Source organism: Leptosomus discolor, chromosome 23 (assembly GCF_034619465.1).
Source record: "Leptosomus discolor isolate bLepDis1 chromosome 23, bLepDis1.hap2, whole genome shotgun sequence".
In the NCBI taxonomy this organism is placed as follows: domain Eukaryota; kingdom Metazoa; phylum Chordata; class Aves; order Leptosomiformes; family Leptosomidae; genus Leptosomus; species Leptosomus discolor.
The window spans coordinates 2,432,260-2,442,928 of record NC_141413.1 but is presented as its reverse complement, the minus strand read 5'-3'; the positions used below and the strand labels follow the sequence as shown (position 1 = coordinate 2,442,928).

At 60.2% G+C, this 10,669-nt stretch overlaps 1 protein-coding gene across 1 annotated transcript; it reads left to right on the top strand.

Moving 5' to 3' along the window:
- Nucleotides 1-313: 313 nt before the first annotated feature.
- LOC147413866 (ubiquitin carboxyl-terminal hydrolase 36-like) lies at nucleotides 314-10,346 on the top strand. Its single transcript, XM_086477041.1, has 18 exons — nucleotides 314-542; nucleotides 624-845; nucleotides 1,021-1,131; nucleotides 1,423-1,525; nucleotides 2,181-2,248; nucleotides 2,671-2,741; nucleotides 3,156-3,238; nucleotides 3,570-3,681; nucleotides 3,975-4,115; nucleotides 4,431-4,531; nucleotides 4,838-4,961; nucleotides 5,238-5,905; nucleotides 6,743-6,902; nucleotides 8,052-8,123; nucleotides 8,420-8,559; nucleotides 9,571-9,659; nucleotides 10,051-10,163; nucleotides 10,272-10,346. Exons 1-18 carry the CDS (start codon nucleotides 314-316, stop codon nucleotides 10,344-10,346), a joined length of 2,682 nt encoding a protein of 893 aa, XP_086333167.1.
- The last annotated feature ends 323 nt before the right edge of the window (nucleotides 10,347-10,669 follow it).

Genomic DNA, 10,669 nt, shown 5'->3' with positions numbered 1-10,669 from the left:
AGCGCGACCGCAGCGGAGGGCAGGAGCAGTGCTGTCCCCGTCCCTTGCCAGGAGAGGCGCGGCAGGAGTTTGCATCGCGCAGGCAAGTGGCAGTCGGCTCTTGAAGGCGGCTACGCGTGGGCACAGCGGTGGGGACCCGGATGGTGACTGCGGTGGGATGGGCTGGGATGGGCCCCGGGATGCCGAGGCCTGCGTTCCTATTGCCCTGACAACACCGCCCTGCGTTGGGAACAGAGTGGAAAGGGCCGGTGCTCCCACTCAACTGGCCACCCCCTCCCCCCAGCCAGGGCCACCGGCCTCTGCCACACTGACCATGGAGAAGCCGAAGAAGGCAGCGAGGCTGGCGCTGAAGCGGACCTGGTGGGAGATGGCTGAGGATGGGGAGCTGGGCTGGCTGCTGGCCCCCTCGGCCAAGAAGATGCGGCTGCAGAAGAACGAGGTCGAGCCCACCAGCCACGGCTTCTCCTGCGAGCTGGAGCAGCTGCAGGGGAAGTACGTGCTGCTCAACCCCTGGGCCGAGGCTGCCAAGGAGAAGCCACCCGGCAAGCAGGGTAGGTAGAGCGGGCGAGGGGGGCCCTCCCCACGCTCCGCACTGCCACGACTCACCGCCCCTCTCCCTGCAGGCAGCGGCCATGCCGCAGGGGAACGGGGGGACGGGGTCCCCATGCCCCAGAAGGTGCTCTTCCCCGTGGAGCGCCTCTCCATGAAGTGGGAGCGGATCTACCAGGTCGGCGCCGGGCTGGAGAACCTGGGGAACACCTGCTTCCTCAACTCCACGGTGCAGTGCCTGACCCACACGCCGCCGCTCGCCAACTACCTGCTCTCCAAGGAGCACAGCCGCAGCTGTGAGTAGGGAGGCCCGGCTCGGCAGGCAGCAGGGCTGGGGCAGGGGTGCCAGTGGGAGGAGGAGCGCCTGCCTGTCCTGTTGCCAGTGCTGCGCTCAGCACCCCTGCATCTGGCTCCGGCAGTGGGGCGCCATGTCCTGTCGTTAACGCCCTGTCTTCTCCTCTCCTGCTCCAGGTGACCAAGGAGGCTTTTGCATGATGTGCCTCATGGAGAAGCACACAATTGAGGCTTTTGCCAACAGCGGCAAGACAATAAAGCCGATATCCTTCATCCGAGACCTCAAGAGTAAGGACGGCTGCCTTCCCCTCCCCCTGGTAGCCATGCAGGAGAGCAGTGGCTAATGCAGGAGCGTAGCCTTTGAGATGGGGGCAGGTCTTGGCAGACGGCTCTTCTGAGATGACTCCCTGAGCCTGCCAGGGGCTGGCGCCTTCAAGGGCCACTTGGGGCTTTCCGGCAAGAGTCTGATGTCTGGTTTGGTTTGAGGGGGCTCAACCCCCACAGTCCCTGCCCCAAGGAAGGGAGGGAAGGCCTGCATCATGCAGCACGTGCTGGGGCTGATTCTTCCCTCTCCTGCAGATATTGCCCAGCACATCCTCTTCAGGAGACAGGAGGATGCGCACGAGTTCCTGTGTCACACCGTCGATGCCATGCAGAAGGCCTGCTTGAAAGGCTGTACCACGTACGTGGGGCCTCTGATGGCCCATCGCTGCTCTTCCCCACTGTCCCTTCACTGGTCCCCTGCACCCACAGGAGGGGCCTGTGGGGTGAATGTGTCCCCCAGGTCAGACTCATAGAGGGAGCCGCTGGTTCCAGGGACCTTGAGTGGGTGGCCCAGCTCCCTGCCCCTCTGTGACACAGCTCTGGGCTGTTGTCTGCCTTCTCCCTTCTCCTGACTCCTCCACCATAGCAGAGCTGTGGTCCTGTCCCCAAATCCCGAGGCTGCTATGGGTTTGGATCCTGTCCCAATTGCTGAGGAATACAGGCGTGCCCGCTAGTTCAGCCCCAGCGCTGTGGCCAGGGCTGAGCCGCTTTCCTGTGGGCTCTCCGTCCCGGGAAGCCTGCGTTGCCTCCGTCTGCAGTGCCCAGCTCTGAGCTCCAGCCAGGAGTTTCTGCTCCTTCTCAAGGAAGGTGTGCATCGGAGCCTGGTGCCACCCCTCGAGCTGCGGCACTGGGAGAGCAGGCTGGCAGCAGCTGCGACTTCCCTCTGCCCTTGGAGCTCTGCAGCCCATCCGCTGGCCAGAGTGCACAGGGGAGCTGTCCCGAGGACACAGGGGTGGCCCGCGGGTGTGGCCATGGCGGAGGGGTGGTGTGAGATCTGGTGCTGTTATCTCCAGGTTGGATCGCGAGACCCAGGCCACGACGCTGGTTCACCAGGTCTTTGGCGGTTACCTGCGGTCCCGTGGTGAGTGCTGGCTGCCAGGTCCTGGGCCTGCGACTCTCAGGGCTGCTGTTGCCCCGAGAGCCTTGCGGTAAAAAATCTCTTGGGAAAGTGGCGAAGCATGCGTAACGTACCCAGAGCTGCAGCCGGTCAGTCTGGCAGTGCCTGCAGCTCGTGACCCCTGTTGTGGCGATGGAAAAAGCCGTTGGCCGTGGGTCTCCAGCTCATTGCCACTGATAGAGGAACCCCTGTTGCCAGCTCTCTAGCAACAACCGCTGTCCCAGCGGAATTGCCAGCCTTCCTCCTTGCCAGGCTGTGAATCCTGGTGCTCACCTCCCAGAGCCCAAATGCAGAGAGGGGGAATATTGCAGCTGCCTGCGCTGTGCTGGGGTGGTGGCGGGTGCAGGTGTTGTGCCAGGCTGTGCTCATTGCTCGCTCTTTTGCAGTGAAGTGCTTGGCGTGCAAGAGCGTCTCGGACACGTACGACCCTTACCTGGACCTGCCGCTGGAGATCGGGGTACTGGGGCAGGGTTGGGCATGGGAAGGAGCTCTGCTCTCGTGGGGGGACGTTCCTGCACCTGCACCATTACTGCTCTTAAGGCTCCTTAACCGGCCAGCGTCAAGGCACGGTGCAGGCGAGAGGGAAGCCGCTTCCATTGTGGCGCTGCCTTCTCTCTCTGGCAGAGCAGTGCCCGTTGCCTGAGCGTGGGCCACGACTCCTGCGTTGAGGCTCTGTGGTGTGGGGGGCAGTGCCGCCGTCCCTTACAGCGTGCTGGCCGGTGCCTAGCTGGTGGCAGGCTCACAGGTGTGGTGTAGCCTGTGGCCCTGTGCTCATGCTCTGTGTTATCTCTCGGGGCCAGTGTCTCGGCGGGGAGCTGGGCTGTCGTGTGGACAGGCCACTCATGCCCTGACCTCTCCTCTGCCCTTGCAGGAAGCCGCAAACCTAGTGCAGGCGCTGGAGCTGTTTGTGAAGCCAGACCTGCTGGGCGGGGAGAACGCCTACATGTGTGCCCAGTGAGTGTGTGGGGCTGTGGGCGGGAAGGGGCCCGTGGGTGTGCTGGTGGGAAGCAGGCGGAAAGCCTGCTCCAGTAAGGGAGGGCTTCTCTACCTGCTCCGTGGCTAAACTGTGAGGCACGTGGCCACGGAAGCCTGCAATGAAGCCTGCCTCTCCTCAGCTCCCTCCTCTGGTGGGAAGGGCAGGGGCCAGCAGACACGGCCACAAGCAGGTGCCCTGGAGCGGTGCCCGCTGTCAGCAGGGTCCCTGCCGTGGGGTGTGCCGCTTGGCCAGGGCTGGCATTGTCCGGGTGGTGGATCAGCTTGAATAGCTCGAGCTCTTGCTGCGCAGATGCAAGAAGAAAGTGACGGCCAGCAAGGGCTTCACCATCCACCGAGCCTCCAACGTTCTCACCATCTCGCTGAAGCGCTTTGCCGACTTTGGTGGAGGCAAACTCACAAAGGTGAGTGCTCGGCAATCCAGAGCGGGGGCTGTCTCCTGGCCCGAGGCTCTGCTGCCCAAAGCAGGGTGGGAGGCGATCCAGTGCAAGCTCTGCCGCAGTCCTGCTGACCTTCCCCAGCTGTGCGGCACAGAGGGAGTTTGGCTCATCCTGGCATCTTCCTCACCGTGCACTCGGCCTGGCGAGAGCGGGTCCCCCTCCCTTGAAAGGTGGGATCTGCAGGACGGCTGAGCTGCCCTTGCTCTAGCAAGAAAGCCATCTGCTGTGCAGGCTCCTGAGACATCCTCTCTCTGCAGGACGTGGGGTACCCCGAGTTCTTCAACCTCCGCCCTTACATGTCTCAGAAGAATGGGGATCCTGTCCTGTACGGGCTCTACGCGGTGCTGGTGCACTCTGGGTACAGCTGCCACGCCGGGCACTACTACTGCTTCGTGAAGGTGAGCCCGGGGAGCTCTCTTGGCACCCCGTCTGGGCTGGGGGCTGGTGGGTGCTCACGGGTCCCTGTAATGTGCAGAAAGGAGGGTGCTGAGCAGAGGTGCGTGGTGTAGAGCACTGGATCAGGTGTGCTGCACAGGCTGTGCTCCGCTGCAGGAAGCGTGGAGGTCTGCTCTCCCAGAGTCCCCTTGCCTGCCCTGGGCCGCCTGTGGGTTTTGGGGAGAGGAGCTCTGCCGACGGGCACTGTTCCTGCTGCTCTTCATGCCAGGAGTGTCGCCGCTCACAGTCGGACCCCATTCTCTCTTCTCCTTCTGCAGGCCAGCAATGGGCAGTGGTATAAAATGAACGATGAGCGGGTCCACCCCAGCAGCACCGAAGAGGTCCTCAAAGAGCAGGCCTACGTGCTGTTCTACCTGAGGTGAGAGCGCCCTGTGTCTTGCGGCCCCTCTTCCCCCTGCTCTCAGCATTGGGCACGGGGCTGGTAACACGTGCCTGGGTGTGGGACGGAGCTTGGCCCAAGTAGCCCCAAAGCCTGTGTGCACGTGCTGGCTCGGAGCAGGGTGGCGGGGAGAGGTCCAGCTCCTTGTCAGGATTTTGCTGTAGATCAAGAGCGGTTCATCTCCTCGGAGCTTCTGGCTCCTGTTGCTTGTGTGCATCTCCGACGAGAGCGCTCTCGTCGCTCGAACCCTCGCAGTTAACACCTGCACTTCTCTGCCTTCACCAGAACCCCCAGCCCCAGGAAGAGCTCGCAGGGGCCCACGGCCAAAGCTGCCTCCAGCCTGCCTGGCTCCACTCAGGTCAAGACAACTGTGACCAGCAGGGCCCTGTCTTCACTGCTGACGGGCCAGGTGAGTCCTTAAGGCTGCTCTCAGCCAGCGCTCCTGGGAGCTGGGAGCTGCTGCCCCTCTGTCTGCTCTGCGAGGGCGGGTGGCTGCAGCTCCGCAGGGAGGCAGGCGCACTGCTCCGAACGGGCAGGTGCGAGGGAGGACGGTTGACAGGAGGGATCCTACTGAGCCAAGGGTCCCTGAGCGTGCCTGGCAAGGCATGGGGAGGGACGTATCCCTCTGTGTCCTTGGCTCCTTGAATGCTCTCCTCCCTGAACCTCTGTCCTTCTGTTTCTCTAGAGACCACACATGCTGCTGGGGAAGAAGCTGCCGGGGCCAAAGGAGGTCAGAGCCCCTGTGGCCCGCAGTACATCTGGGGCAGGGCTGGAGCCGCCCAACAGAACCGCTCCGCCAAAGGCACCTGCTTTTTCCCCGTCACCCAGGCTGCTCCTCAAAGCCACCCCCATGGCCACAGCTCTGCCCAATGGTGCAGCGCGGACGCCCAAGGAGTCGCTCTCCTTCCCGCAGCTGCCTCCCGCGCCCAGAGCAGCTCAAGGCTTCTGCAACACCAGCAGGGCAGGCGCGGCCAAAGCGGAGCTGCCCCGGCAGAGCTCCTGCGAGCACAAGCAGCCACCTGTGTCACCCAAGGCGCTGCTGGAGCCCAGCCACAGCCAGGAGCCTGGGGGCAGTGGGGACAACACCGGGACCCTCAAGAGGGTCTCTTGCAGCAGCGGTGCTCCCAGGCCAGTGCCCGGCGCAGTGGGGAAGCTGGCCAAGGTGTCCCAGAAGGCCAGCAGCAGTCTTGGCATCTTCTGCACCTCTCGGGAAACAGGCTGCGGCACGGACCTCCCTGCTGGCCCCGGCGGCGAGCCGGCTGCTCCCAAAAACTCCGAGCCAGCAAAACGGAAATCCTGCCTGTTGGCCAGCGCCATGTCACCGCCACCGGCCAAGGTGCTGGTGCTCTCTGCGTTGTGGCTAAACCCCAGCCAACAGCCAAAGCCCACGCAGCCACTTGCTCACTCCTCTCCCCTCCCACTGGGATGGGGAGGAGAATCGGAAAAAACACAAAACTTTTCGTTGACATAAGAACAGTTTAATAAAGAAGTAAAATAAAATAAAATCATGACAATAATAATAAAAAATATACTAACATGAACAGTAGTAACTGTATTTAAATGGAGCATAGCAAAGAGAGAGAGCAAGAAAACCCAAGAAAAGACAAGTGATGCATAGGGCAGTTGCCCACCACCTACTGACCGATTCCAGAGCAGTGATGCACCCCTCCTGGCCAAATCCCCCCAGTTTCTCTACTGACCATGATGTTCTACGACCCTTTCACCAGTTGGGGTCAGCTCTCCTGGCCATGCTCCCTCCCAGCTTCTTCTGCGCCTGCTGGCTGGCGGAGCAGGGGAAACAAAAACTCCTTGACCTAGGATAAGTGCTCCTTAGCTCTCCTGGTTTGAGCTAAACCAGAACTAATTCTCTTCAGTGATTTTAATGTTCAGTTTAGTCTCTTCTAACTGCACTTTCTGAAATCAATAGCATGTTTTTCCAGACAGTGCCTGCTTCCTAGCAGTGAAAACGCTTGTTGTTCACAGTCACTACCGAGGAATGGTATGCAGAAAGGCTCTTGCTTATACGTGCTCTGTCTGCATCAGACGTTGCCTCTCACTACCGCACGGGGACTGCAGGGCAGCACACAGGACAGGCAGCACAGCCACCTCCAAATCCCCGCTGCCTCCCTGTTGGGGGAGCATCAAAATCTGCAGCTGTCCCAAAGCCCTTGAACTCTCCTGGTTTTGCAGAGCACGGTCTGCCAAGGCCTCAGCACGGTGGGAGTCTGGCACTGAGGTTCTTGCTGGTGTGACTCTGCTGACGCCAGTGTCTGCCCCACGATACGCAGCTCCTCTCCAGCCATCTGCCTCAGCAGAGAGCAAATCCTGGGGGGAGCAGCTGGCAGCAGAGGTGCGGGCTCCCCCAGCTCCTGCCAGGGGTTGGGGACATGCTCCCACCCCCTTCCCAGCAAGTCCCTGTGGGCATGGCCCTGAGACTGAACCCATCCCTAAGCCGGACCTGACCAAACTCCAGATTCACTCTAGAGTGGTGGTACCTCAAAATTCTTGGATGGAGGACCTGCTACGTACATTTGTCCATGGGGATTCACTAAATCCAAGCCTACTGCTGAAGCCATTACTCATAGGGGTTGTTCCATGTCGTGGCCATTGCTTGTCTCGGGAACAGACAGGAAAGCTCTGGATGACAAAAGCTGTCAGGACACTCTCCAGAAACAGAAGACCAGTGCTAGAAGATCCCCATCCCCTAATTGCATAGAAATAATTCCAGCTTAATGAAATCATTGTTGAAAATAGAACACACAGAACAGCATCCACCAGCAAAACTCTTTCAGTGGTGGTTTTAGCTGCTGCAGAGCTGATGACCTTACCTTCACTGTCTCAGGACCAAAAAAACCCACAAGTGACAAACAGGAACTCCTCTCTACCTAGCCTTATAGGTAGAATTGCTCAGCCTACAGCTCTGGAGGCACAGACCAGCCTAGACTTAGATCCTGAGTCTACCTACTCAATGACCTGTCCAGAAAGTCCAATTATAATTACCTTTGAAAGAGGAGGGAACTGGGTGGGGAAGAAAGGAAGGAAAAAAAATTGCTGGGAAGACAATGGAAGTATAGGCACACAATTAAAAGAGGAAGGAGCCGAGGTATCCTGAAGGCCAGCTCAGCCCAGCTCCCTTTTGCTGGTGAAAAGCTGTGCAGCTTGGAGGAAAAAAGCATACTTTGGTGCTGGGATGCACACAAATGCCTGAGTTCTGTCCTGAAACAGCAGAAAAACCTGGACACGGCTGCTTTTCACTTTCTTCCTATCTGCATGCATCTTTGACTTCTATGTTTCCCTGAAGTCCTCCCAGACTACCAGGGATGTGGCCTCTGTCCAGTTCATGTGCCATGAGGAGAAACAGGGTTTGACCATGAAGGGGGCAGCAAGTATCTGTGTCTGCAGAGGGAAAGGGGCAGCCACACCTCAGCTTCAGAGATGCCCAAAGCTGCCCAGAGCCCCAGAAGCCCCTGGCACTCCGGCCTTTCCTTGGCCCTGAAAGCCTGCAGGGCCTGCCAGCGCCGAAGATCCCCGGGGACAGGAGCCAAGGACAGTGGCCAGCCCCGTGGAGAGAGTAAGGGGGGCTCCGTCCTTCCTTTGGCCACAGGAAGATGTCCTTGGCCACGCCGGGACAGGCCACGTCTCCTCCCCATCACCCAGGGGAAGGTGAGGCCTGAGGAAGACCCCGGGCGCTGGGCTCAGCACGGGCGGTGTGACGAGGCAAGGCCTGGCCGATGCCAGTGGCTCCGTCACGCAGCTCCTGCTGCCCGGGGCTGTGGCCGGAGCACAGACAGAGCCGCCTTTTGGGACTTGACCATGCAGAGCAAGCCCAGGGCAGCTCCCCTCCTGTCCCCCTCCCTCCCTGAGCAGGCCCAGGCCCCCAAGCGGACCGAGGGCGGGCAGAGCTGTGCCCACCCCTGCGCTGCTGCAGGCCCCGCTCCAGGGAAATGGCCCTTCCTGAAGGCCGCCTCCGCAGGCCCCACGTCCTGGCTGGCTGAGGAGCTGCTGAGGTGAGGAGAGGCCTGGGGGCCAGAGGGGGCAGAGGCCGAGGGGCCTGAAGAGAAATGGAGGAGAGACAGGCTGGGGGCAGCTGGGGACAGGGACAGGGACAGGGACAGGAACAGGGACAGGAATAGGAACAGGGACAGGACCAGGACTAGGGGTGCTGCAGGAGCAGGTAACTCCCAGCGTGGCTGGGCCTTGGGGGAGGGACCTGGAGACCGCAGGGCCCACAGGCCCTGTCATGGCCCAGTTCTCCAGCCCTGGGCCTGAGTGCTCAGCCCCAGGGACAGCCCCACAAGCAGGGTCAGAGCAGCTCCTGCTGCTGCCCCCAGGGTCGCCAGCCCCCCGCCAGCCCTGAGCCAGCCTGCAGGTGTGTGAGCCGGGGTGAGGTGGAGGAGCCTGGAAAACAATTCATGGACGAGGCGAGGGAAGAAGGTGCAGCCTGTGTGGCACCTGGGGTTCACTGACCCCCTCAGTTTCACGTCTGGATCAGCGCTGGCCTTGGGCATGGACTAACCTCAGTTGAAGGCAGGAATTCTCTTTACTAATCCTGGGTGCTCGAGGGCTCTTCCTGCCCTCTCCTGCCCGGTGTGACCCGAGCACATGACTGCCCTGCCTGCTCCTGCCCTGCTGCTTTGGGACCTCATGGTGAAAAGGAGAGAAGGACTCGTGTCGTTAGGGGGTCTCTTGGGGTGCCCTGGGTTTGCTTTGCTGCTCACTTCTGTACCGTTTCCTGGGCTATTCACCGTGTGGGTGCCTAGAGAGGCAAATGAGGCCCTGAACGAAGTTTCCTACAGTAAAACACGCTTCCTTTTTCTCACTGGTAACAGCCTGAAAGATCGATGCTGAAGCAGCACGTGCCTCTTGTGACAACACGTGACAAGAGATGGTTGTGTTCAGTTAATCCTTAGTAGCTTTGGGCATAGGAAAACAGTAGAGCAATGTTACTGTGTGGGCACCACGGATGTGGTTGTCTGGATTTCTGCGTATTTGTGACTGATCTTTCTTGTTTCTTTTAGACAAGAAAATCTTGATATGTACTGCCAAGGACAGAACAAAATGCGCAGAATTGATAAAGCAAGAGGTGCCAATCAAGGAGGGTGTGCAGGTTAGCACTAGTTTTAAATTGTCTCGACTGTGTTCCAGCTAAAAGCCTTGCCTTAAACGATTGAAACGAGCTGAACCGTTGGATATTTTTCAGTAGTGCACAATTCTATATTGCTTCGGACTTTACCAGCCATACTCATGGACTGTGGGCCTGTATGGCAGTGAGCCCAGAAGAGGAATCGAGGAAAAAAATGTGTGATTTTCCAAAATTCTTATGGGATAGAAGGCCACAGCTGGCTGCACACAGGTAGGAATACACAAAAATGGGCAGCGTCACTCAGAATGAGGAAAAGCGGTGTGGGCACAGCCGTAGTGTGACAGTTGTCACGACCCTGAGCAGCACAGCATGGATTTTTCAGGCAGCAAGGCTGGATGCCACTGTGGGTGAACAGCTCTTCCCGAGCACGGAAATGGGCTCTGCGACTTGGTCTCCACCTGGGACTCCCTGAGCCTGACCCAGAAGAAGAGCCTAAACCAGAGGTACAAGATGGGCTGTGAGTGCAAGGTGAGCAGCCGGGCTGCCCCTGCCATGGTAACCCATGTTAGCACACAATGAAGGTCACGGACCCCAAGCGGCCACGCCCTGACAGGCCCTGCCCCCTTGCCACTGCAGCCAAGACGCAAGCGCGGCTTTGCCCTCAGTCCACATCGGGACGTGGAGTGTGGCAGACGTGGAGGGAAGGAGTGAAGTCAGGGGGTTGTGGGGAGGGAGTCGAGTCGAGTGAGCGCGACCGCAGCGGAGGGCAGGAGCAGTGCTGTCCCCGTCCCTTGCCAGGAGAGGCGCGGCAGGAGTTTGCATCGCGCAGGCAAGTGGCAGTCGGCTCTTGAAGGCGGCTACGCGTGGGCACAGCGGTGGGGACCCGGATGGTGACTGCGGTGGGATGGGCTGGGATGGGCCCCGGGATGCCGAGGCCTGCGTTCCTATTGCCCTGACAACACCGCCCTGCGTTGGGAACAGAGTGGAAAGGGCCGGTGCTCCCACTCAACTGGCCACCCCCTCCCCCCAGCCAG

What these genes read in the sequence shown, in the direction of transcription:
- LOC147413866 (XM_086477041.1), top strand. Translation starts at nt 314, where the DNA reads ATGGAGAAGCCGAAGAAGGCAGCGAGGCTGGCGCTGAAGCGGACCTGG. An exon ending in CTTCATCCGAGACCTCAAGA is followed by an intron (nt 1,132 to 1,422) that starts GTAAGGACGGCT and finishes CCTCTCCTGCAG; the next exon opens with ATATTGCCCAGCACATCCTC. An exon ending in AAGGTGCTGGTGCTCTCTGC is followed by an intron (nt 5,906 to 6,742) that starts GTTGTGGCTAAA and finishes CTGGTTTTGCAG; the next exon opens with AGCACGGTCTGCCAAGGCCT.